Here is a 26,409-nt window from a genome sequence, read left to right as displayed (position 1 = left end):
ATTTTGAGGCCTAGATTTCGTAGAGATGCACCACTGTGATTTTTTTCAGATTTTTCGGTTGGATAGGTTCTGAGAACGAGACCTGTTACACTTTTTGTCGGTCATATTTTGAACCCTCACTCCCCTATGTTTCATCTAATATCAAATATTGAACCAGATTCGAAAAGTACTAATTGAGACCTTTCATTTGATATCCTACATGGCTACATTCTGTGAAAAAAAATTTTGCACCCTCCATTCACATGTACGGGGAGCCCCCCCTTAAACTTAACACAAGATGGCGCCACTTACTGCATGTAAAGGGATCACCAGATTACATACTCTCACCAATTTTCGTGACAATCGGTCCAGCCGTTTCCGAATAAATCGGGTGTGACAGACAGACAGACAGACAGACGGACAGACGGACAGACAGACACCGTCTCGATTCTAATAAGGTTTTGTTTCACACAAAACCTTAAAAATGGCGAAACCGATCACGAGCCGACTCCGCTTGTGAATGGGACAAAGGCTGAAGAAAAAGATGTGAGGAGCGACGAGTACATGATAGCTCTGTCTCTCGCAGTTAAAAATTTCATTGCCCTCTAGTTATTAGAAAGCGATTTAAATAAATCATTTAATGGAAAGCCCTGTATTGATAATAGTCAACCTCATACGCTTCACACTCTTATTATTATGACGTCAGCATCTTATTTGCATAGCTTTGGAAGCAGTTAATTCGCGCGAAATTGCTAAGTTTGAATTGCTATAATGTTGGCGTTAATGGCCAGATTTCCATGAAATTTGGCACGTATATACGAAATATTGCCCTCTATGCTGGTACAAAATTCGGAAGTCCTGGGATGAATTTAAGGGAGGTTTTCAGTCAATTTCTAAAAGTTAGTTATATACTATTAGTAAGTTTGTTTGAGCAGATATCGGAATGGGACATATTTTGAGGCCTAGATTTCATCTAAGCAGATCACCCTGATTTTTTTTCGGATTTATAGATTGGCTAGTTTCCAAAAATGAGTCCTGTCTCATTTTAAGTGCGTACATTTTGACTCCTTACTCACGCGCTTCACAATTCACCTTCAAACTCCACCTAAATTTATGCCACTCGCTGTATGCGTGGGATTTCATAGTTCCCATCTGTCCACCAAATTTCGTTCGGATCGGTTTAGCCGTTTTGGAGAAAAATGCGTGTGACAGACAGACATCGACTTTGATAAGGTTTTGTTTTACACAAAACCTTAAAAACTAACTAGGAAAAAAATAATTAAATTAATGTAATGAGCTCCCATCATAGTGACCATGTCTTGAAGTTATACAGGAATAATATCATTACATTTATCGCCCTTCTTCCTCATGCTACCCACGTCCTCCAACTATCAACCTATCGAAAGCGTTGTTTCCTCAAATGTTGAAGAAGTTATTAGGAGAAAGGCATTTAAATATATAGCCAAACATTTCAGAATACAGAACAGTAGGCTGGTATATTCTCACCGCCAGGCCTGCCGAAAGAGAGAGCGGAATAGAAATTTCAATAAAAAAAGGGATAACATGGGTGCTCCCTTAATTTTCACCCCAGAGTTTTCTACATACTTTCCACCCTAACTTTCCACTTTACTACGGCGATAAAGAATTTCAAGTAGCCACTCTCACAGTCGGTGAGCGGTGAGAGATAAACTACCTCTGTTCGGGTCAAGTAGGGGTTCAGCGGTGACAGTTTAACCCCAACAGTTAACTGGTCCAACGAAAGCTTTCGTTTTAAATAACTATATTTTATTTTCATCAAGGAACAATATATTTATAATGATCTGAAGTTTCTAACAACAATTTATGCCTAAAACCTGTAAGTTAATAATAATATTCTAATGATTCAGAAAGTCAAGAGATCACGGAGTAGTGACTAATTAGAATCCAATGCAAATTTAATAAAGCATTTGTTCTGAATCGTTAACACAAATTGATTATCAAATTATTGCACATCAGGAAACTATCTCGAGGGGGATAATATATATAAATTTTTACCTTGCCGGAATACATCAACAATTTCAGGTCCTTAGTAAGGAATTTGATTCTGATAATACTGGATCATATCATAGGTTCGTGTACGAATATTCTGATATGAATTTCTAATAACAGCTAAAATATGAGCGGCCGCCTCTTTATTATTTTTTGTTGGTGCAAAGCGCTGTTTCAGTAAATTAATTGTTTGCCCGCGGAAACACGGCAGCCCGGTGTCGAGCATGAGTGAGACGAGCGAAACAATTGCATCTTGATACGGCCGGATTGCCAAGAATGCATGCACGCAAAGCTCACAGAACCATTTGAATGGAGGAGCCTCCATTTTACCACCCATTATCATGACCATTTCGTCAGTGAGCTTGATGTCCGGCTCGAAACCGATGTTACCGCCTGGCGATGATTCAAACATAAAGCCAAAATCTGAAAAAAGAATTAATTGGAGGTTACAGTATCAAACGATAAGTGTGCTTGATAATCAGGACTAAAATACCATTGTAAGATTCAAAAATAATTAGATTATCTGCTTACCAATGTGGATGATGTGACCATCTTTGTCGATCATGATGTTTCCATTGTGCCGGTCCTTGATTTGGAGCAGGTAACCAATGACAGAATATGCAGCCATTGATTTCACAAAGTTGGCACGCGCTGCTTGGAATTCTTTTGATGTTTCTTCGCCATATTGATGCAAAAAGTATTCATACAGACCAGAATCGGTTTGACGGCCCAATTGATCTCTCGACTTAGCGTTTGGCACACATTCAATTACACCACACTGAAAGAATATAAAAAAGTAAATTTTCTTAATGTTTGAATCAAGAGTCTATCTCTTCTATTTATACTCGTATAATTAGAAACCTTTTCTTCTTCAATTTGTTGGACAGAATAAGCCTTTTCCTCTAATCTTTTCGGATCAATGGCCATTTTTCCTAGTTGAACAGTCTCGATCAACTGCCTGTGTCAATTCAGTCTTCCCATCTTTTACGTTTTCCTTGGACTCTAACTGTTAGGTGCGGCTGGATAAACTGGATTTGTCCATGCATTGGGTGTGCCCAGCCTAAAGATGGAAATCCTTTCCAAAGTTCATCCTTGGATTTAGTCGCTTTACTATGCATGAGCGCATTGATGACCGAGACGGTCCTGTTTTCGTTTAGGGAAATAGATGATATTTACGTGTTAGGGACTAGAAATTCTATCCACGGAAGCTGGAACTCATTCGGATGTTATAGGATTGAGAACTGTGCGGACAATTGATAAGCTCTTTTTTTCTCGTCGTTCTGCCCAGCATCAAGCCGGCGCCGGAAGTCCGGCATCGTCTCGTTCGGTGTCAGGTAAACGCTAAAAAACGTTATCCCTAAACACCGGATCCAGACTAACCTGTTCCCTCGGCCTTCGGCAACAACACGAAGTCGAACGTCGTCTCGAACCCGGATGGCAGCGGTGCCCGATAAGTCGAGATGCTATGCAGCCGGGTCCTTGTTTCGATATCGCTCGCTAATTAGCACTAAATCAGCTTTTACTTCCGCAGCGAACTGTGCTGGCAACTGGTGAGCGGTTGCACCCCGGGGCATGTTAATTTGTAAAATGCAGATCATGCCATTCACACCCTAGCCGTTTCCAATTCCGCCCTGAAAATTGGACGCCCGCAGTGGGTGCGACGCTCTCACCAAACGTGCCAGGATCCCTGCAGAAAATACAATTCTCGCTTTCATTGCAGGTTTTCGCTTGATGACCTACTTGGCCGCATTTCCGGCATGCTGTCCTCCTGTCCGGTCCCTTGCAAGCTGCATAGTGTGTGCATAGTCCAGACACCTGTAGCACTTGGCAGGGACCATCCGCATTCGTACCCTACATACTACCCGTCCAATTTTGATTCTCCAGATACTAAGGAGTTTCCTTGCATATTGCTCGGGGACTTCCACCACGGTGAGCTTTTGACGTCGAGCATTTACAGAGGTGATACCTATCGGGGCATTGGTTACCTCTGGACATTCACGCTTTATCGCATCCTCAACTTCGACCTTTTCTGTGAAGCAGTCTAGATCCCGGATTTCTAGAGAGCACATGGGCTCTAGGCTGGAAACAAGAGCCTTCTCCCTCAATAACCCCTTGACTGTTTAGCAGAACCTACTCTTGCTAGTCGTCTTTAGGCCCAGTTCGACAAGGACTCCGCCACTTCTCGTCTTCGACTTCTTCACAAAGGACTTTCGCAAATGTCCTTCGTTTCCTCGTCTTTTCTGCTTCTGGCTTTTGGTTTGCAGCTTCCTTGTCTTTGGACAGACGTGTCTCTGGCGGCGTAGTCAGTTGTTTCTTTTTTCCTTCTTCGCCTTCTTTTTTTGGGCCCTGGAAACTACTTCGATAAAGTCTCCTTCAGGCACGTCATCCTCTTTTCGCTTTTTCCCCAGTTCGCTTTGCAGTGGGCTATCTGCGGTCTGTTTGACGCAAGCAGCGTTTTCAGCGGTCTATCCCGACGAAATTGACTGGGCTGATCCTGACCAATGTGCGAGGACAGCAGGATCACAATCGAGACCATTTGACATCAACAACGGCCAAAGACAAGGAGATGTCCCATCGAGCACTCTTTTTAACCTGGTCCTGGAAAAAGTGATTAGTGATACTGGGTAAACGTGAGAGGCATCATTCTCTTTAAGTCCACTCAACTACTGGCCTATGCTGATGGTATCGACATCATGGGAAGAACTAACCGAGATGTACAAACTGCCTTTATCCATATCGAGCAGGCGGTGCGAGATTTTGGGCTGCACATGAATGAAGGCAAGACGAAATATATGGTGGCAACGTGAGGACCACAAACCGAATAACAACGTCACTTTGATAATTTCTCCTATCTAGGGTCGAAAATCACAACCGATAACAGCTACAACAATGAAATCCACGCACGATTGTTGACAGCGAACAGAACCTATTTAAGCTTACAAAAACTGTTTCGCTCGAAACGTCTCACCTTGGATCGAAGCTCTTCCTGTACAAGACAATGATCTTGCCAGTCTTCATGTATTCCTCGGAAACTTGGGTTCTTAGCAAGAAACATTGTGAACTCTTGACCGCGTTCGAGAGAAGAATTGTCCGAAGAATTTTTGGCCCCCTACATGACGGACGATTCCGTAGCCTACATAACGACAAAATATATGATATCCCTGAAAGGAATTGGTGGACCTCGGCGCAAAACGGGAATATCTGCAGTTCCTTATTAAGGCAGAGACCGGATACTAGTTGTTGCGCCATTGATGATGAATATGTCGTGCTCCCTGCTGTTGCAAAAATAATAGTTGAAATTATCTTGGAACGTTTTAAAAACGCAAGAATACATTCTGTCGCCGATACTATTCCTTCTTGTTATCGATGATGTTTTCCATGCTGCCTTTACCGGAGGACTGTGGGAACTATGTTGATGTCATCTGCCTGCTCTCTTATTGAATCAAGAACCTTGCCGACATGTTTCTGGATTGCGAAAAATAGGCAATCTGGCTGGTAATTGCAATCTTCCTATCCACATTATCGAGGATGTTGATTAATATGACGGTGGTACCGAGCTTGATGTCATTCGAATTATTCCCTTTCGCTGTTTTGTCTAAATTTGGAAATACAGATACCTCAATACTAAACTCAAGTTAAAACTGCTCTGCGCCAATATTTTTCTTCTTATTTAAAAGTTCCAAGTCTTCATTAGTATCTGTCGCAACCATGTCAAGGGTGTACTCTGGCTTGGGAAAATCTCAAACGCTGAACTAAATCGCGCCACGGGACAATTACCTGTAGATGTGCTGATTATAGGGCGACCGATGCATTGCTGGCTATGTCATGCAATGGAACCCAATTTCCCAGAGTGGATCGCACTAGAATCAGAGAAGAGCAGTAGAGGAGAAGTGTCGACTTCGTGACAAGACCGAGAGAGGAATAAAGCGTATTTAGTCGAACTGTAAGCGATGGCGCGTAGGCGTGGTGGACGCGTTCTGTTTAGGATATATTGGCCACCATATATTGTGCAGCATGTTGTTTGTTCCCAGCTTTATTCATTTGATGACCTCTTCAAATTCTATGGCGATGATCGGCGCAAATGCCTCGAATATCAATGATGCTTGTAAAAGGCCTCGCTCGTACCCATGAATTTCGAGTTTACCTAAGGCCAACGTTTGGTAATTGAGGAACCTGCGATAAAGAATTTTTTCTCAAACACCTTCGTTCGGGCATCATCATCTGAGAGCCAATTATCGCGGTTAATAAATCGATTATTGAGTTCGAGAGTTGCATAGGCCGCTCTGTGGATTGTATTTTGACCCGATTTGATGTTTTTGACGCTCGGCTGTCGTTTAAAAAATGCCATTTTATTCTTGACGGGTCAGTGTGCTCCTTGCGGTGTTTGGACAAATGTTTCATTGGCAATTAAGCGAATATTAAAGTACGTTTTCATTAGGTCTTCAGCGACGATTAGAAAACAGTGACTTCCTACGAGAATACAATTCATCAGCATATTGTTTTGATAAATACATTGTCATGAGTGTCGGCAAAATCGACGGTACGCTCGAGATCCCGCCATAAGGGCACCGAAAGGTTTGCCCCTTGCACCAGTTGTCGTTTGCTTTTCGCCGATATGAGCATTAAGACCATTCGCAGTAATGGCATAACGACGTTCCCCCTGCGTGTGGAATGTCGCGAGGGTGAACTTCGGAAAGTTCGTCGAAGCTCTTGGAGCAGGTAGGGGTGGTGGTGTCGCAGCTGACACCGTCGTAAATTCAGTGATGAATCTGATAACGACGGCGTGTGAGGCTTCCATGCCCCGGAGAGGCCTCAGGCGCGACAAGCCTTCTATGTACTGGTGGACGGCAGAAATTGCCGACCTACGGAAGGAGTGTCATAAGCTCCGCCGTTTGGCACAACGTTTGTACGCCAACGAGGAGACATGTGCCATAAATGTACAATATAGATCAGCAAAAAGGAGACTCCGCAGCGCTATAAATAAAAGCAAAGCTCGCGGCTGGCAAAATCTTATTAATGAGGTGAATGATGACCCGTGGGGACTTGGCTATAAGCTTGTCACTCGGAAAATCGGGGCTCTGCGGAAGCCCTGCATATTGAGCACCGACCAGATGGACCGCATTGTGCGGGCATTCTTGCCCAGACACCCTGTACGGGTTGATGTAAATAGCGCGCAAAGCGTCGTGGATTGCCCCCTTTTCACAATGGGAGAACTCGAAGAAGCGGTTCTCACTATGAAAAACAGGAAGGCGCCAGGTCCTGATGGCATCCCAGCGGAAGTTTACAAATTGGTGTTCCGCCAACGGCCAGAATTGCTGCTTGAAGTGTTCAACGTGTGCTTGAAAGAGGGCATTTTTCCTTGTCGCCGGAAAGTGGCCAGACTCGCGTTGATCAGTAAGGGTAAAGGAGACCCGGAGCTCCCGTCTGCATACCGACCGCTGTGTATGCTTGACACGGCCAGAAAAGTGCTCGAGAAGCTCATCAGGGGTAGACTCGTTGAAGCGATCCGTGCTGCCGGGGACTTATCCGCAAGGCAGTTCGGGTTTAGAACAGGGAAATCTACAGTGGATGCTGTTATGGAGGTCGTAGATGCGTTTAATCTAGCCGAGGCACACAGCCGCCGATCTCGACGGATAGTGCTCCTCGTCATAACGCTTGATGTCAGAAATGCCTTCAATTCCGTAAGATGGACAGATATGCTAGGCACACTAGAGAACTCCTTTCACGTGCCAACCTATCTCTTGCGGATATTGAGGGATTATCTGAAAGACCGCTCCCTGCTCTATGAGACGCTAGAGGGCCAGAGGAGGACGGAAATCACGTCGGGAGTAGCGCAGGGATCCATCCTAGGGCCGGACCTCTGGAACGCTTCCTACGATAGTCTGCTGAGACTCGATATGCTCGAAGAGTCGCGCCTGGTCGGTTATGCAGACGACGTTGCGGCACTTGTTGCCGGACGCACTGTTGAACAGGCGCAAAGCAGACTTGGCATATTGATGCGACGGATAAGCGGATGAATGACTGCTCACGGTTTCAACCTTGCGCTGGAAAAAACCGAAGTAGTCATCCTGACCAGAAGGAGAATCCCAACCTTGCGTCCCACATCGATCGGCGAGTTGACTATAGAGTCAAAACCAGCGACTAAATACCTTGACTTAATGCTCGACTCGAAGAAGAAGAGTCGCGGCCTTGAGTCGGCTAATGGCGAATGTCGGCGGCCCTAGATCAACTAGGAGACGTCTCTTCATGGGAGCAACGCAGTCCGTCCTTCTCTATGGTGCGGAGGTATGGGCTGATGCCCTTGACAAGCAGACAAAATTAGCTAAGGGGCAAGTGGACTGCGCGGCTCATCGACAAATTAGACCCATGGTTGCACAGAAAGCACGGTGAGATTGATTACTTCGTTACCCAACTTCTAAGTGGGCATGGGGGTTTTCAGTCTTACCTGCACAGGGTTGGTAAGGCGCGATCTCCTGATTGTGTGTTCTGCAATAGAGTGGTGGATGACGCTGAACACACCTTTTTCTCTTGCGAGAGGTGGGGCGGCCTCCGCCAGCAGTTTTATGCACACAGGGGAGCTCTCTCCAGACAACATTGTCAGAGAGATGCTGAAGAGCGCTGGCAGCTGGAATCGTATTGCGCATTATGTTCGGGCTCTTCTTACTACGAAGAAGATTGAACTCGACCGGCAGAGGGATCGGACGGTAAGGGGTTCCCTGAACTAACAACTCCCTTCCTCCCCTCCCCTCCAGTTGGTGAAAGGAATTCCCTGACTTGAAGGCTCCCAAAGCCGGGAGAGCGGGAGGGCTAGCCCGAAGTAATGTGTCAAACGGTTCCAGGCTAGTTCTCTGATGACAGGGAGGTGTTTAGTTGGTAGTCCGCCAGCGTGCTGTTGCGGGAGTCCAACACTCTGTGCATAAACGCATTCACCTACCCTACTCCCAAAAAAAGAAAAAAAAGTAATGGCATAATGGTAGGCGGGCACGTTACAGATCTCTGTAGAAGTCATCGTTCTTGGTACAGGGCCAATGTATATGCAAACGATAAAGAAATGAATTGTGTGGGCGCCTGAAAGGGATCTTCATCACCTCGTCATCAATCTATGGACTTCTTTGACATACCACATTGCGTGAGTAGTCTACAAAGTATAGAAGTTTATAGGCGCTTTATATCGCACCTCGTAGCACCAAACCATATCGAGCACAGAGATCTTTCAAAAGTTTCACACAAGTTCTCCGGTATGGATTAATGTAGCTCGGACTAGTTTGCTTACATACCGACGCGGCCCTTGGTACAAAAACCCTTGCTCATTTCTCACAAGACCGTGGTCTGCCCGAGCCCTAGCATATTATTTAGCTACTTCCACTGCACCTAGAAAGTTTAGAGTCTCGCCCATAACAAGATAAAAATAGAATGCTCCCAAATTCTCGAAAATTCATCAACTGAAAATGGTAGAGATGGAAAGACACAATTTCTATAATATATATAGGAGTCACGATTAATTCTTGTCGGCCTAATCTCGTCCTTCGATGGAATGAATGATTGAGTCTTGAACTTTATCATCACTTGTGGTTTCATTTTGAAGACCCATAAATCTAATGCAAAAACGTGCCTTGATTGAAAAACAAATATACTCACCCCAGGATCTGTGGCGACAACTCGATATGGAAACAGGAACAGTTCCAAATCGACTTGTTGGAAAATGTTTTTGAAAATCGTAATAACTTGTAGTGCGAGCATGTCCTGCCGTACATCATCTCCAACTTTGAAAATAGCCGCTTGCCATGCCTCAACACCCAAGGTTCCTTTCGTTTCATCAATTGAGTTCTGCAATGATACACACTCATTGACAAAAACCACCCCTAAATTCACGAAAAACTAAACTACTCACTGGATTATTAGAAACTTCCATCGCCTTGACCTCAAGCTCCGTTATACCGCAACGAAGTACTCTAAATCGTGCCAAATAAGGAGCCTTTGCAGCACTTTGCATTGGCGTTCCGCTATTGTAATCGATATCGAGCACCATAGCTTCAGGATTCGAAGGCAAATAGCAGCCTGGCTGAACTTTAATTTTGCTTAGAGCTTCCAGACATGCCTTCTTTCGTTCCGGACCCTTGGGGAATGAACGAATCTCACCCGAAACTGCGGTGATTTTCGCAAAGAAATCGAATTCACGTTCATAGAATCGTTTTGCAGCACCCGAAAACGAGTTCATTAGACATTTACGAAGCGAGTCCAGGATGTCGTAAAGCGCCGGATCTTTGTGTTGCTGATCTTCGTCCATGAACATGTTTGTCTGCATATTCCAGATAAGCTGATGAGCCACAATTTGTGATCGTTTCGAAATATTCTTAATGAATTCAGCAACGTAACCCATGCTGTCATGACGCAATGCTTGTACTAGTTGTGGAATGTATGCAAGTACGGCTTCAGCTGGATAGGACGAAAGCGTGTTTACAGCATATTGAGCAGTCAATGGATGCGAAGGGTATTGCCGCGAGAAATAGGACAATGCTTGGATAGGCCCAACTGGAGCCCATTTCAACATGTACACTAGCTCTGGAGATTCTGCAAGAAGGGTTTTTGTGGACACCAGGTACTTGAGAGCGTCTGGAATGTGAGCTGCAGCAATCGGATCAGCGCAAACCAATCTTGCCACTTCATCTTCAATAGATTCGGCGTTACGAATTCTTTGCGGAAGGAATATGGCTAGGGCTGGGTTGTGCGACCATGCCAAGCGGGTGTAGTCCCTCCAAACATTCAGTTTCAAAGGGCGAGCGCGCCACTCGGCTACTTGATCTTCACCTGATATCATCAAGTCTAAGGTTCCATTTGGATTGTACCATGTAATCAAAAATTCAATCTCAACCGCCAGAAGTTCCAATATCAAATTTCGTTTCTTCATGTAGTCCTTGTCGTAAGCATCCTTTTGGAAGGGCGATCGCTTAGATCGATTGGAACGTTTTGAAAGGGTCGACGTCGAATGCGGGATTGTGTTGTACCAACCAGCTGATCCGGTTGGCGTCGAGCGGGCAACTTCGCTTCCTGCCATGGAAGCTGTTTCAGCATTCTGACGCACCGACAAAGTTTGCGTTGATGGATTCACGTCATAGTCTCCGACTTCAGTTGCAACCAAATGTTTCTTTTCACTTCGCATAGTTTGCCAGAATTTCAGCAATATCTGAATGTCTTCGAGGAGTTCATCTTTGCTCTGTGCAGGGCAGGTTGGTGGCCCGCAGAAATAGTCCAAAGCGTTGCTGTAAATTCTCTCTCGTAAGATGTTCCGGGCCAATGATTTTGGAATGGTACTACCTTGAAGTAGAGACAATCCACACTGGAGCAGCTTGAAGCGGACACCAACTGTTGAAACGGACCGAACCTGCTTTGAATTTTTCGTGATAGGGAGGCAGCGATGTAATAGCAAGCAAAACATCTCAACTTTGTCTCGATTGCAATATTTCGCTGTGTCAACCATTTCGGATATCAATTGCAACCAAATTGAATGTGGAGCGATGAGCACAGGCTTCGCGATTAGTTTACATCCTTCGTAAGCAGCTAATGGATTGGTCAGTTCTTGTTGTTCTGAGAAGACACCCATCTTTTTCTCGAATGTTGTTTGCCAAGCTGTTACCATTTCTTGGATGAAGCACAGCTCGAGGTCTTGCCGCGCTGTAAGTACCCACTGCCAGCATTCCACTGCAGTTTCGACAGCAGATTCCGTGAATAGTTCGACTTGCGAGTTTGCTAGAAATGTGAATTGATTAGTTAAGGTTTATGATTTCTGGCCCGATGACTTACAAACAGCATGCAACAGTTTTCGATGAACTCCAGCGCAAATAATTAGATATGCAGTTGCACGCCATAGAGCCCCTCGATGTTTCGCATCGCTCTTCTCAGCACAAGCTTCCCATACTTCTGCAACCAAACGATCGGCCAAGCCTTTCTTTTCATCATCGTTTAAAACGGAAAGCAAGCCTGTAATTTCACCAGCATATTTGCTTCTCAGGCAAAGTACAGATACAAATCTCGGTGTATCGCTCTTAACGCAATTTGGCCGTTTATTGCTCGATGGAAGCGCATTGGGAAGGAATGTGTTCGTGTTGACAACCGAATCAAAAGCCAATGCCAGACCACTATGATGCGCAAGAGACGGGACTGGAATTTGGTTTGGATACTCTTGCAAATGTGATCGGGTCGATCTGGGAGCCCATTTCATCGCTTCACTGACAATACCTTGACAACGATCGGAGAAATCTTTTAGACGACTTTCTCGTGCTGGTAGGGAGTCCATCAGTTGCAATGTGTATGGAGTAGATGCCACGCGTAATGTTGGGGTCTCCTCGTTCGGATGCAGAGTTAAAGAGAAAGCCAACAGCTGGAGGATGTCAAGCATGCACCATAAAACTCGACGATTCCACAAGAGGTGCGGAAATTTGTCGACTAACTTTGCTAGGTATTGATCGGCCACTAACTGAATTTGTTTGTGAATGTGATTGAAATAGACAAGTAAAAGCATTGCTTGCGATTCCAAGACTTTCTCTCGCACCTGGTCCTCGGAGAAGAGGACGTTACGGAATTTTTCAAACACCTGATCAGCAATGCTGTAAGAGATTTCATTAATTACTAATGCATGGCCATTTGAATCACGAAAATTAGCACCATTTAATACACTGCCATATCCCTGATTTGTCCTTTTGTAAAGCTGTATCACACAAATAACTTAAAATTGGCTCCAGGCTAGGTTCATCTGCATTTTCAACTCTGTAAAAAATACGATATATACGAGACCAGGGACTGAAAGTGGCAAGAGACTTACCTGAGAGTTTCTAACCAGTACACACTTAACAAGTACGTGCATTGTGCAAAGGTTAGCTTGTTAATACAAGCCGTGACCTCAGCCGGAGGATGATCTAAAAGCAGCATAATTTGACTACGCAACTCGTTCAAACTAACCGAATCCGATTTGACAGCCGACGAATAATTCAGTTCTCGCATTTCAGATCGATGTGCCGTTTGGGAAATCAGCAGCGGAGACTTTGTTGCGATCTGTTGAACTCCATGATACCAATCAATCGGCCACAGTCGAGAATTCGTAAAACCCATGACAACACAATACAACCAAAAGTCCTTAAATAGCTTATGCAATCGCAGCTTCGGGTTCTTGATTGGTGGCAGCCGTCGGACGAGTATCGCTATAACCGGAATCAGCATACCTAGATTTCCTGCACTGGAGCTTGCTTTCTGAGCTCCTGGTGTGTTGTCGTACGACCGTTCACCTTCCAATCCAATTTGAACAAACAGTTCAAGCAATTTTCCGAGAAGGTCCAACATTTCAGTTTCTCCTTGGATGTTTGCTGCTATGTTTCCGAGGGCGTTTACTACTGCATCCGAAACATTGTGGAATTGTTTACGTTGATCTGGGTTTGTAGTGTAAGCCAGCGAGGCTGACTGCACTGTTACGCGGGAAAACATTTTCATGATTTCGTCGTAAACAGAGGGTTCACATTGTGATATGATCATGCAGCCAAGCTGATCAACAATCAAAGCATTTTGTTCGGATGGTACTTTGCAGAAACGTTGGATGAAGAATTGAAGAATATTCTGTGTTGTTTTGGGGGTGTCCTTGAGCGCTACGGCTACGTGGCCCAGCATCACAATTATATTGAGCGAAACTAAACTCGATTCTCTGAAAAATTATTTTTAAGTGGGGAAAATTCTCTCAGATTTCGTGAATGATACTCACGACTCATGTTTTTCAGCAGTGAACAGTCGATTCGAGACATTTGCAACTAATGCGGGTACACAATAAGGATCTAAAGAATGAGCTGCTCTTAGAGCTATACTCAAATTCTCAATAGCAGCATCGCGTAAAGCTTCAAATCCACACACACCGGACTTTGTTATCCCTCCTTCGGGCTTTGGTTCTTGAACGTCAACAGGACGCATTTCATTACCTTGAACGACGATCTTGAACGGTGCTAGTTCCTTGTCCTTTTTTTGCTGGGCCAAGAACTGCGCGTGTAGCTTGGCTAAAATTGGACTCGGATCCACGAGAAAATCACGAAGGTAACAGATAGATGTGCCTGCGATGTTTGGAAATTTTTGTGCAAGTTTTCCGAGACCCTAAATTGATAGAAACAAATTTGAAAAAAAAAATGATTCCAAATTTAACGCTGAGCGATTTACCTCAAGGCAAACCATCAACAAGGGCATGTGGTCTAAAACCAGCTTCTGGCTCAGCACCGAGTTTAGCTTTTGATATAGACGACCGCATAGTGTGTCAGCTTCTGTAATTTTTAAATTTATATTAGGGATCTGAAATCAACAGGAGTTGGCACTGGAACGAATAGGATAATACAAGTCTGATGCATGATAACTGTCATAATTTGAATCACATGCAATTCGGTCTATCAATAGACTTTTTACCTTTCACCAGGGTTAGACGCAAAGTTAATTATTTTACAGTTTTAGGATGTAGATAATTGGATCTTGGAAATTCAAAAATAAAAAAAAAACTGTTCTAGAACTACTGAAACAACTTTCGAACCCCAAAATTGTATGTCTCTATATTCAACGTGAATTACATGTTTATACATTTGTCATCCAGTATCGAAATGTAGATATGGTCTACCTAATGGTAAATGCGATCCTTACAACTAAGCCGATTTGAAATAGATGGAAAAATGTTAAACGATAGATGATCAATTCCGGGGAAGATCAGCCAATCAATATCCCTATAGGAAAGCGACAGTATAATCTCTAAGCAAATCAGTATGAGAGAGATATTGCTGCGAGCAATAATATAGACAAAACAAGCTGTATTGTCTCTATTCAGAAGCTCAAAGGAGGATGCTAAGGACTAATAGGAATATTTTCATAAGCAAAAAAAGGATTGTTTACACTCACAATAATATACATAGCATTCTGAGTAATAAGTCGACCCCATGACCGGTTGACGAATGGGTAGCTTCAGTCTGAATGCCTGTAATCCCGTAACATCTCAGGGGTTAGGTGAGAAAAGTTCCAAATTCGGTGGTCTTGCAGAATACTTTCTGAGGATGTTATCACTACACCTGGCAGCTAGGGATAAAATGCGCATCCATCAAATGAGGAAAAGGAAAAATTTAAATTTGGTTATGAGCATGACTCGGAATGTTGCACTGTTTTGCCACAATCTATTCCGATCACGCAAGATTGGACTTCAATTTACTCTTGTCGGATGTCAGAATTAGGAAAAAAGTTGAAAAAATTCTTCCGGTTCAGGAGCGCCCTTGTCGTTCTCCTCTGTTTCGCCAAACCAGAGTTCTACCATGGTGTTTTACTCTTCTTTGGCATTTTGAGTGAACAGCTTTCTTCGAAAGCTTCTCATGCTAGTTGTGATTATCTGGGTTGTCTTCTCAATTCCAGCAGGGATCCCAGGGATAGTGCTCAATTCTATTTTATAAGTCACCCAATTTGTCTTCCGCGGATTCCGAAATGGAGTGGGTGGAGGTGGGTCCATGCTCATAACAAAATCAATGCGTCTGTGATCAGAGAGTGTGATATCGTTTGATACTCTCCACTCTCCGACCTGACCCGCGATGTCAGGGGATGCCACCGTTATGACCTCTCGTCTGACCACGTTGAACAAAGTGGGTTCATTACCCATACTGCAAATCGGTTCCGACTAGATACTCCAGTAGTTTCGATCCTCTTGCATTGATGTTGAAACTTCCCCAGCATATTTGGTGCGCGTTGACATCACATCCTGCTATTACCCCCATGCCTCTACTTTTGGCATATTGGATAGCTCTGATGAATGTTTCACTGGGAACGTCTTCTGCGTCATAGGGGAAATATGCAGAGCACCATAGTATGTCTTTATCTCTCTGCCGACTTTTTATGGTTAGTTTAGCCGATGTGGTGTCGTCATCACATAGGTCGTTAACCAAATTAGCCACGAAGTCTTTTGAAACTACCATGCAAGAGCTGTGTCGATCACTTCCATTGGCATACAACAGGTCAGCATGTTGGAAATTTAGGCCCCTGACTACCCCACCAATAACCCACGGTTCTTGTATGAAGTATATAACCACGGCTAAGATCGAATGCGAAAACTAAGTGAAGAATGGCATTTCTCGATCATTCAAGCAGCTCCCTACAATGGTGCTGAAAGCAAAGCGTGGTTGGCGATCGTATGAAAACTATTGAATGTTTAACATTTGCACGAGCTCAGATAGGCATCTCATTGGGTTGTTGCAAAGCTGCACTGCTTTTCTATGTAGAATAAAAGTAGTTTCTCTCCAACAAAAGTAGATCTGGTGAATGATAAACTTCTACTGGCATTTTCTACCACAAGGCAATCCTTGTGATTCATGAGGAAATCAAATACTTTTAGGGTTCTAGCACATGGTCGAAGGTAATGTTTTCACAGTATTTTTAAAGCTCAAGCCGCTGTATTTGCTATCGAAAAAGCAAACACGCACTTTAGGTCGACGTTTGTCATATGCTTGGCAAAGACTTATATGCTTTCAACTTTTCGGATCTCTCTTCAAAAAGATGGCGAGGAACTACAAACCCTACTGATAGACTACGACAACCTGCATGAGTGGAGGAAGTAATAAGCTCTCAATTTACTTATTCCACTAACAGACGTTGTCATAAAACATTGTTCGCCCCACGTCAGTTTCGAACACCAATAATGTGCAGCCTCCACGAACTTACGTACCCAGGCACACAATGTAATTGGAAATTCATAACCGACCATTAATTCTGACCTAAGATTAACCAGTGCAACAAAATTTGATGTCATATCAAGTCACCAAGGCACAGATACAAGAAAGATAAACGATTCTCACACATGAACATCGATCTGCGGATCTTCTCCCTTTAGACAACGACTTTCGTTACGTCTTGCTCATAGTCTACCATTTTATTCACTTCGGACCATTACTGCCGCCACGGTAGACGAAGCTTAGATCAATGTCTTTATTAGCCGATACGGAGTAACTTTGAATATTTCTACTGATATGGGATATCATTTTGAAGCCAATTTTAGCGGAGTAAAACAAATTTCTCGGCGCAATTCATCTCCGAATAACACCATATAATCCATCTACAAATGGCATCATACAGTAATCAGTTGCCGCATCACCAGTATTTGATAACACCATTAACATTTGTACTCCTTGAGTTGCTATCAGCATTGAAGGAAGACTTCTCTGTAGTTGAAATGATATACTGAACGACGCTACGATTTCCGGCGAAATTCTTTTCGGAATCGAAAGCATCCATTAACCAAACAGACTTTCTTCATGATTTGCAACAACATGCCACCCCACCACAGTCACAGAATAAAGCGTATCATGACTAACATAGCGTCTTCATCAGGACAAAATTTACGACGGGTACACACCAGCAGTAGGGTCAAGATACCATTCACAACACTTTGCTAAGTTAGTAACCGAGATTGTGTTGAGAAGTAAAAAAACAATAAAGCCATTTTCAGAAAAATTCTATATTCATATGGTCTGATTGTCGTGTCTCCCTACGCTCCACGAGCATTCACCGATTTACCATTGTTGTTGATGAAACTAGAGAAATTAAATAAAAGACGCCGTTTTTTTCGTTGGCAACAGTTTTAAAGTTTTGGTAAAACAAAACCTTATTAAAATCGATTCACTGCCTCTCTCTGTCTGCCACACGCACTTTTTTCCAAAACGTCTAAACCGATCCAGACGAAATTTGGTGGACAGATGGGAAACTATGAAATCCTACGCGCACAGCGAGTGACATAGATTTAGTTGGAGTTTAAAGGGGGCTCCCCCATATATGCAAAGAGGGGATCTAAAAATTTTTTTCACCGGATATAGTCGTGTAGAGTATCAAATGAAAGGTCTCAATTAGTACTCTGATATTGGTTTTGGTATGAATTCCAAAGTGCGCGAGTGAGGAGTTAAAATGTAAGCACTTAGTGAGATAGGACTCATTTTCGGAAACTACTCAATCCAAAAATCTGAAAAAATCAGAAAAGTGCGCTTAGATGAAATCTAGGCCTCAAAATATGTCTCATTTCGATATCTGCTCAAATAAACTTACTAATAGTATATTACTAACTTTTAGAGATTTACTGGAAAACCCCCTTAAATTCACCCTAGGACTACCGAATTTCGCTCCAGCATAGATGACCATATTTCGCACCCACATGCCATGGAAATTTGGCTATTAACGCCAAAGTTATAACAGTTCAAACGCGCGAATTTACTGTTTCTAAAGCCGTGCAAATAAAATAATTAACGAGAATAATTGACATTCGAATGAAATATTAAAATTCCATTCATGAAGAATCTACTTCTCTCCAGCCCTTTTTTGTATCTGTTGTTGTTTAAGTTCTTCACATTTGTTAATAATATTAAACTCCGAATTTGAACCGTGCTTCTATCAAATGATTTATTTAAATCGCCTTCTTAAAAAGTAGAGGGCAATGGAATTTTTAACTATGTGACACGGAACTGTCATGAACACGTCGGTCCTCATATCTTCTTCTTCTTTAGTTTTTGTCCCGTTCACAAGCGGGGTCGGCTCGTCGTGATCAAGCATATCAAGCCACCGTTGTTTTGGTCGGCCTTTTGGTCGCTTACCATCGATTTCGATGTTCAGACCATTCTTGGCAACTGAATTCTCGTTAACGCGAATTGCGTCACCATACCATCAAAGAAGCCTTCTTCGAAGTTTCTCCATGATCGGTGCAACCCCATATCGATCGCGGGATATCCTCATTCCGGATGTAATCAAAACATGTCACGCCACCAGTACACTGCAACATCTTCGTCTTCATTACCGGAAGACGCGGTTCATTGTCTTTTATAGTCGGCCAACACTCAGAACTATAGAGAGCGGCAGACGGACGACATTGCGGTACATTTTAGATTTGAGACGTTCGCTGATAGGTCGATCACAAAGAACACCAGTTGTGGAAAGTCACTTCATCCAGGTCGAATTAACGCATGAAATAATTTCATTACATAGTTCTCCATTGGCAGATAGCATTGACCCGAAATATTAAATTCGCTCAGTTCTGGACAGGTTACTGAAACTGACAGCACTAAGCAATTTAAATATCTCGAGTCAACGCTATCAGCCAATGGAGAACTGCGGTATGCTTTTCACATAGGGAAACCAAACTTTTTTTTATATTTGAAGCGTCACGCTTCCAGTTTCCCGAATTGTTTTTAATGAAGATACTGAAGGCACTGAGGAAGTGAAATTTGACTCACTACGGGAACGATGTCTCTAAGTTAATTCCTATATCAACTGATTTTCTTGACGGATTGAAGTGGGAGTGGAGTCCACAGGAGCCTGAAAGATAACATTTACTACAATTTGTATTTTGTAAACGAAATAGATTTCTCGACTCAAAATACAAGTTATCAACCATCAGTTTGGAGGACTTTACTCCAGGCAAATCAGATTGTTTCTCTGCGACAAGCAATGGAAAAACTGTTGGAATATGGACATCAGTTGCACCACCTTTTCATCCACTTTAAAGCCGCCTATGACAGCATAACCACTGTAAAACTGTACACGGCCATGAGAGTATTCCAACGGAAATTAATAAGACTAGACTAGGCTGACCCTGACCAATGTGCGAGGCCAGATAAAAGCAGCAGGATCACTCTTAAGACCATTCAACATCAACAACGGTCTACGACAAGGGGTTGCCCTATCATGCATCCTCTTCAACCTGGCCCTGGAGAAACTGATTCGCGATGCAGATGTAAATGCGAGAGGCACCATCCTCTCCAAGTCCACCCAACTACTGGCCTACGCTGACAATATTGACATTATGGGAAAAACAACCCGAGATGTACAGTCTACCTTCATCCAGATCGGCGCGAGCTTTCGGGCTGCACAATAATGAAGGCAAGAGAAGTACATGGTGGCAACGTCAGCGTTAAAAACCAAAAGAACGAATAACATCGAATCGCACTGGTCAAACGAAAACAATAAAGATAGGAGACTACAACTTTAAGGCTGTTGAAAATTTCTCCTATCTAGGGTCGAAAATCACAACCGATAACAGCTATGACGATGAAATCCGCACACGGTTGTTGGCAGCCAACAGAACCTATTTCCGCATACAAAAACTGTTTCGCTCGAAACGTCTCACCATAGGGTCAAAGCTCTCACTGTGTAAGACTATGATCTTGCCAGTCCTTATGTATTCCGCGGAGACTTGGGTTTTTACCAAAAAAAAACTACGAACTCTTGGCCGCGCTCGAGAGAAGAATCCTCCGAAGAATTTTTGGCCCCCTACATGAGAATGGACGACTCCGTAGCATACATAACGACCAAATCTATGAGCGATGCCATGACCGTCTAGTTGTGGATAAAATCCACCTCAACAGGTTGCGGTGGGCGGGTCACTTAATCTGTATGAATGAGGATGATCCAGCCTGGAAAGTCTATAAGGGCAATATCTAGGGTAGAAAAAGAAGACGAGGCAAACCCTGCCTGAGATGGAGCGATGGCGTAGGTCAGGACGCCAGACAGCTTTTAGGGATATCGAATTGGTGGACCTCGGCGCAAAACCGGGATGTCTGGAGTTCCTTATTAAGGCAGGCCTAGACCGGATACCGGTTGTTGCGCCGTTGATGATGATAATGTTATTGAGGAAAGAGCTACAATCGCGATATTCCTTTTTTTTTGTCTGTGAATGTTGCTCTGTTGCGAAAGATTGGAGGGCTTCGGATTTTGTTAAAGTGAACATAATTCACTCAAAACAGATCGTATTGTCTTCGAGAGGAAGTTCTCGAGCGTTGCGGACATGAGGAACAAACATTAAATATTGCCCGGGGGAAGTGCAACAACAATGCGAGAAAACAATGAAGCATTAGTAGGACAGTATCCGCTTTTGATAAAGTGCGAGTGGCATTTGATTCATTTCATAACTATCGGTCTAATCGGTCACGTTTTTTTTTTTCAAATAAGTCATGTAAACTTCCCCTGAGTAGCTCTCAAGGGAAGGAGACCTTTACCCCATGTTCCTTTGCGGTTGATTAGCATTTGTTTTTTAAGGTTTTTTTTTTGCAAAGCAACACCTTATTAAAATCGGTTCGATGTCTGTCTGTCTGTCACATGCACTTTTCTTAGAAGCGGCTATACCGATTGACACGAAATTTTGTGAGAAGGTGGGAACTGTGAACGCGCAAACATGCAATGAGTGATCCTTCTACGTTGAGATTTAGGGGGAGTCCCCATACATGTAAAAGGGAGATGTAAACATTTTTTTTCACCGAATATAGTCATGTGGGATATCAAATGAAAAGTTTCGATTAGTACTTTTCGAAGCCGGTCTTAGTTTTGAGATTTGTTAGAAAGACGGGGAGTGGGAGGGATGGGAATTGATGATTTCTCAACCGAAAAATCTGAAAAAATTCATGAAGCTGCCTCTATATGGTGCCCAGGCATATCGATATCTGGGTAGTCAGCCATGCTAAATGCATATACATAACGGGCTACGTACACTCAAATATACTCACAGAAGAAGCAAACAAAACCTTTCATAAATGAAGCGCCCAGCTTCCGATTTCCCGGCTTGTTTTTTCCATTTTTTTTACCCCCACGTTCCAAGCCTGCCTAGCAAAAAAAGCCTGCGAGCACGTGTCGACGGAGCACTTTGATGGAACTTCAATATTTGCAGGCGGACCTGTTTCGTCTCAGGCCACTTGAGATGGTCTTTCTATCCAACACAACGTATTGGTGAACAACCCCTGCTTAACACTAATGGTGAGTCCCTACTTAGCATCTTAATTATGAGTAAGAAAAATCATGCTAGCTTTGATTACAGTAGATATTTCCCATGAGCCCAGCAGAAGGTGACCCTGTAACATTCCTGTAATATGGAGGAAGCATACAAACCAGGCAATAATCAAAAATATAAAAAGCAGAACAACAAATCGAACAAACTGAACTTCGTAAATGATAATTCTCTAAACGAATCTGAGGCATGCTAGCTAGTAACGGAATTGACGATGATTAATTAGTACACGTGAGTCATATATACAAAACGATAAAAATCAAGCCAACAAAGAACAAAACAAAATAAAACAGCAAAATAACAAAAATTTACGATAACTGAACCTTTCTTTAGCAAATAAGATAAACCATAAAGCAACGACGGTACATTATACTCTTCATCAACTGGAAAAATTAATTTTTAATACGCAACATATTATTCCATCTTTTCTATGAATTCAATTTTACTTTAGAAGAATTCTAGTAAAAGCAGTGAAGTCATTTGCTTACCTGTTTCATCGCGGATAGCCCAAACGAGCAGATCAACACACGCCGCATTCGCCATCACGTTCACCTTGTACTTATTCACCACCGCGATGTTTTCGTCCCGCTTCTCTCGCTCGTGATCCTGTTGCTTGTTCTGGAGCTCCGTCTGTCCAATAAGGAACAATCGCTTCACGAACTCCTGTACATCTTTCGTAAACGGTGTCGGCAAGTCGCTTTGATTCTGAAGCAACTCCCTCAATAGCGTTACCATGACTAATGTGATGGTTTCAGAGAAGCTCTTGTAGCAATAGCCCTTGATCTGGTGCAAGGAAAAAATGTCGCTTGCTTGTTCGTCCAGATGTTCCAGGATCTCTTTAGTCAGTAGTTTCTTGGCGATTGCGAAGATTGTCTGCAGGTGTTGGATGGGGAACGAGATCCTGGTCTTCTTCACGGGTGTTTCGCAGAATCGCATATTTGGGAATTGATTGAAGCTCGATCCGAATCGAGTGAAGAAATATGTGGTTGGGTCGTATGGGACCGAGTAGAACGTTTGCAGTGATGGTCTCTTGGTATTTCCGTGCATTGGATTTGGTGGTGGCTTCAGGAAGCGTGAATCAACGGAATCCTGGCTGAGACTTCCAGACATTGACCGCGGTATGATAGAGCGGAAATGACTGAAACTCGACAGGCGTTCATTTGAAGTCAACGTATTGGGGTCACGAGCTTTAACTATTGGCATGGGAGGTCGCGGGAATATCCGACAAAGAAGTGGTGGGTCATTGGTTGCGTATCTTCCCATCGCACGCCCCAGTCCAAATAGAAGAGGAACTGTTGCTTTGCATAGAATAATCGGCGGCGGGGCTTGACTGGAGTCACGACTTGATTTGATTATGTTGGTGAGAGCGTTGAGTGTCTCCACTTGATTGAGGATGATCTCATCACGTAAATCTGGGCATCCGGTCGCAATGTCGGACAGGAGTGTGTTCAGACAAAAGCTGAATTTCTCCGCAGACGGAATACCTAAAATTAGATAAAATCGCTATAGCGAGATCACAGTTCAAGGTTAGCAGAATGGATGGAAATTACGATCGATTTTATTATGCTTTGCGTCATCCACCCAAACTGCCTTCGGCAAAGACTTGGCCAAGCGCAGCAAATATGGAACAATTTCATTTTCATATTGATGTCCACTCTCGAGAAAGTACAATCCGAGTGCAATGACGGCATCCTGGGCGCGAGAGTCCAGGCAAAACACTCCCGCGGCATTTTCCTGTGGGCAATATCGGAAAAGTGTCTGCACCTAGTTGGGTGGAAAGTGAAATATTTTAGAAAACACTGAGGAAGCAAGGAAATGAAGGGTGGAAACCCGTACTTACCTTTTCCCATGGCGTAGGGTTGATTTTCGCTAGCACCCTAGCTAGACTTTGCACCGTGATCTGGAACGAAAATCTATCGGTTCCAGACATTTTCCGACGTCACTGACATTCGTCTGGGCGACTTTGCAATCGTTGGATGACAGCAATGTTGTGTCTGGTGGGAGGCGGTCGTGTTTATTGATTCCCAAAACAGCTGAGAGGGTTTCTGGTGAAAATTGTGCTAGATTAGAAGAAAAATGTGTCATTTTGATGGAGAGGGGTAACCGGAAGTTCGTTCTTCCTGACAGAAATGGCTTTTCTCGTTATGACGATTTATAAAGATGGAAAATGTCGGGAACTGTTCGGTCGCGATCATACAATCGGAATGTTGTTTAAAATAGGAGAAATGATGCCAGCGTGAGGAGCAAAAGAAGGGAAAGGAAATGTTCTTTCATGTTTCAAGGACTAGAGTGCCGGCAAAAATGATAAGAAACCCCATGTTTTTCAAGAAATCTTAAAATAATAAAACAATTCTAAGAAGCTGTGTATGTATCTCAGATAACTGGTAGTAATTACGTGGGATTTCCCAGTATAACACATCCAGTAAGTAAAGAAAGTCGAATTTCAGGTAGGAAAAAAGATAGGCGGTCAAAGGGTAGTATAGGTCCCAGGGCGAAACGTGGATTGGTACCCACGATGGAGCATAAAACCTGGGAAATGCCTGCTGAACCAACACCAACAGCTCTACTACCAAACCCTATCTCCACCTCCATGTGGGGACCGCTGAGAGCTCTTTCTTAACGAAAATCTATAGACGGAGAAGGATGAAGGCGAATCCAACCAACCAACCAACTGGTCCTCTAGGTTGGGGGTTGGGTAGGGCTGACAACCTTACACAGAAAGTAACTTGTTACGAAGCCACAACGACGAACCCGGCAACCGGAACCCAGAATAACAATTTGCTCATTTTCTCATGGAACGTGCGCTCCCTGTACAGAGATGCAGCTGCCAAGCAGCCAGCCAATACCCTGTTCCAACAGAGAATTATAATTCATGCGTTGGACAGCAACCGGTTTCCTGCAGAAGAGCTATTAGACCATATACGATAGCGGCCACCTAGTAAACCATGTGATCGGAGTAGGTTTCCTAGTCTTCGAAAAAATTAAACTGGCTTTGAAAACATAAGGGAACGTCTATGCATTCTGCATTTGCGAGGTAAATTTTGAAATATGAGCCTCATTAATGTTCACGTTCCTACAGAGAAGACTGCAAAACTGGAGAAAGATAACTTCTATGAAGCAGCAGAACGAACCCTCGTAGCCTACCCCAAGTAAAATATAAAAATCATACTTCGAGATTTTGATAGCCAAGTAGGGAAGGAGCTCGTATACACGGAGTTGTTGGAAGTACCTGATTTGAGCGAAAAGTGCCTCCAAACATACATGGATCTTTCCAGACGAGATCACTTTCAACCAAATTGACCAGGTGTTAATCGAACGCTGCCACCTCTCCGCCTTAATGAATGTCAGAACATATAGGCAGCTCGAAACAGACTCGGACCACTATCTTGTTAGCATAGTGCTTTGAGTTCGAATAGTAATACCACCTAGAATCGCCTCTGGCAATCAGGTCGGAATGAACACTGAACTCATACATGAAAAAGTCCTTTGTAACGTCTATGAGGCGAAAATGCATCCCGTAAGAATCGCAGTTAACAGAGGTCCTGGTGATGAATCAACAAATGATCTTCACAATCACCTGAAGAACGTTATCATGGACACGGCCACAAACATACTTGGCCCCAGCCGCAAAAGGAGTCGGAACGGCTGGTTTGACAATGAATGTAAGCTAGCAACGGAACGGAAGAATGCCGCATACCGAGTAATGTTGCATTCTCAAAGAACGCAGGCACGCGCAGAGACTTATCACGAACTCCGTCGAGCAGAGAAACGACTTCACAGACGGAAAAGGGATGCCTGGGAGAACCAACAAGTCTGTGAACTAGAAAAGCACAGGGAGTAACCGCACCAGGCGCGGAAGTTTTACCAACAAGTTAGCAGGATGAAGCCTTATATACCTCGATGCTCACCCTGCCGATACAAAGAGGGAAATCTGATTTCTGACAGAATGGGCATATTAGAGCGTTGGGTTTAGTACTTTGATGAGCTACTAAACAACCAGAACATTGGCGAGTTGGAGGTCCCGCAAACTGAAGACGACGGACAAATAGTGCCACCACCAAGTTTAGGAGAAACAGTCCGTGTAATTCATCGGCTAAAAATCATAAGTCGCCAGGAGCCGGAGCAGGTTAAATATGGAGGCGACCAGTTACACCAAGTGGTTCATCAACTTGTGCTCAAAGTATGGGACAGCGAATCAATGCCTGACGAGTGGCAACGAGGCATTATCTGTCTCATACATAAAAAGGGAGATATCATACAGTGCAGCAATTATAGAGGTATCACGTTGCTGAGTACCATCTATAAGATATTTTCCGCTATCTTGCTAGGCCGGATAGCCCCATACGCCCAGAACATCATTGGTCCATACCAAAGAGGCTTCACTCCAGCAGATCAGATTTTCTCTGTGCGGCAAGCGATGGAAAAACTGTTGGAATATGGACAACAGTTGCACCATCTGTTCATCGACTTTAAAGCCGCCTATGATAGCATAGCCAAGGTAAAGCTGTACACGGCCATGAGAGAATTCGGTATCCCGACGAAATTAATAAGACTGACTAGGCTGACCTTGACCAATGTGCGAGGCTAGATAAAAGTAGCAG

The 26,409-nt window shown here is 43.5% G+C and overlaps 1 protein-coding gene across 2 annotated transcripts; it reads right to left on the bottom strand.

Moving 5' to 3' along the window:
- Window positions 1-1,747: 1,747 nt before the first annotated feature.
- LOC119653716 (phosphatidylinositol 4-kinase alpha) lies at window positions 1,748-23,821 on the bottom strand. Of its 2 annotated transcripts, XM_038058605.1 has the most exons (13): window positions 23,649-23,821; window positions 23,359-23,572; window positions 22,297-23,292; window positions 22,132-22,191; window positions 14,197-14,297; window positions 13,754-14,133; window positions 12,827-13,696; window positions 12,670-12,771; window positions 11,809-12,611; window positions 9,899-11,754; window positions 9,646-9,834; window positions 2,539-2,785; window positions 1,748-2,430 (listed from the first exon to the last, which is right to left on the bottom strand). In XM_038058605.1, the coding sequence occupies exons 1-13, from the start codon at window positions 23,736-23,738 to the stop codon at window positions 2,045-2,047; spliced, it is 6,294 nt and encodes a 2,097-aa protein (XP_037914533.1). In that variant the 5' UTR covers window positions 23,739-23,821; the 3' UTR covers window positions 1,748-2,044. The 2 variants fall into 2 exon arrangements, with proteins under 2 accessions (XP_037914533.1, XP_037914534.1); XM_038058606.1 differs by lacking the exon at window positions 22,132-22,191.
- Between the last annotated feature and the right edge of the window lie 2,588 nt (window positions 23,822-26,409).

This window comes from Hermetia illucens, chromosome 4 (genome assembly GCF_905115235.1).
Source record: "Hermetia illucens chromosome 4, iHerIll2.2.curated.20191125, whole genome shotgun sequence".
Classification (NCBI taxonomy): domain Eukaryota; kingdom Metazoa; phylum Arthropoda; class Insecta; order Diptera; family Stratiomyidae; genus Hermetia; species Hermetia illucens.
The sequence above is the reverse complement of the archived record's forward strand: the minus strand, read 5'-3'. Positions and strand labels throughout refer to the sequence as shown.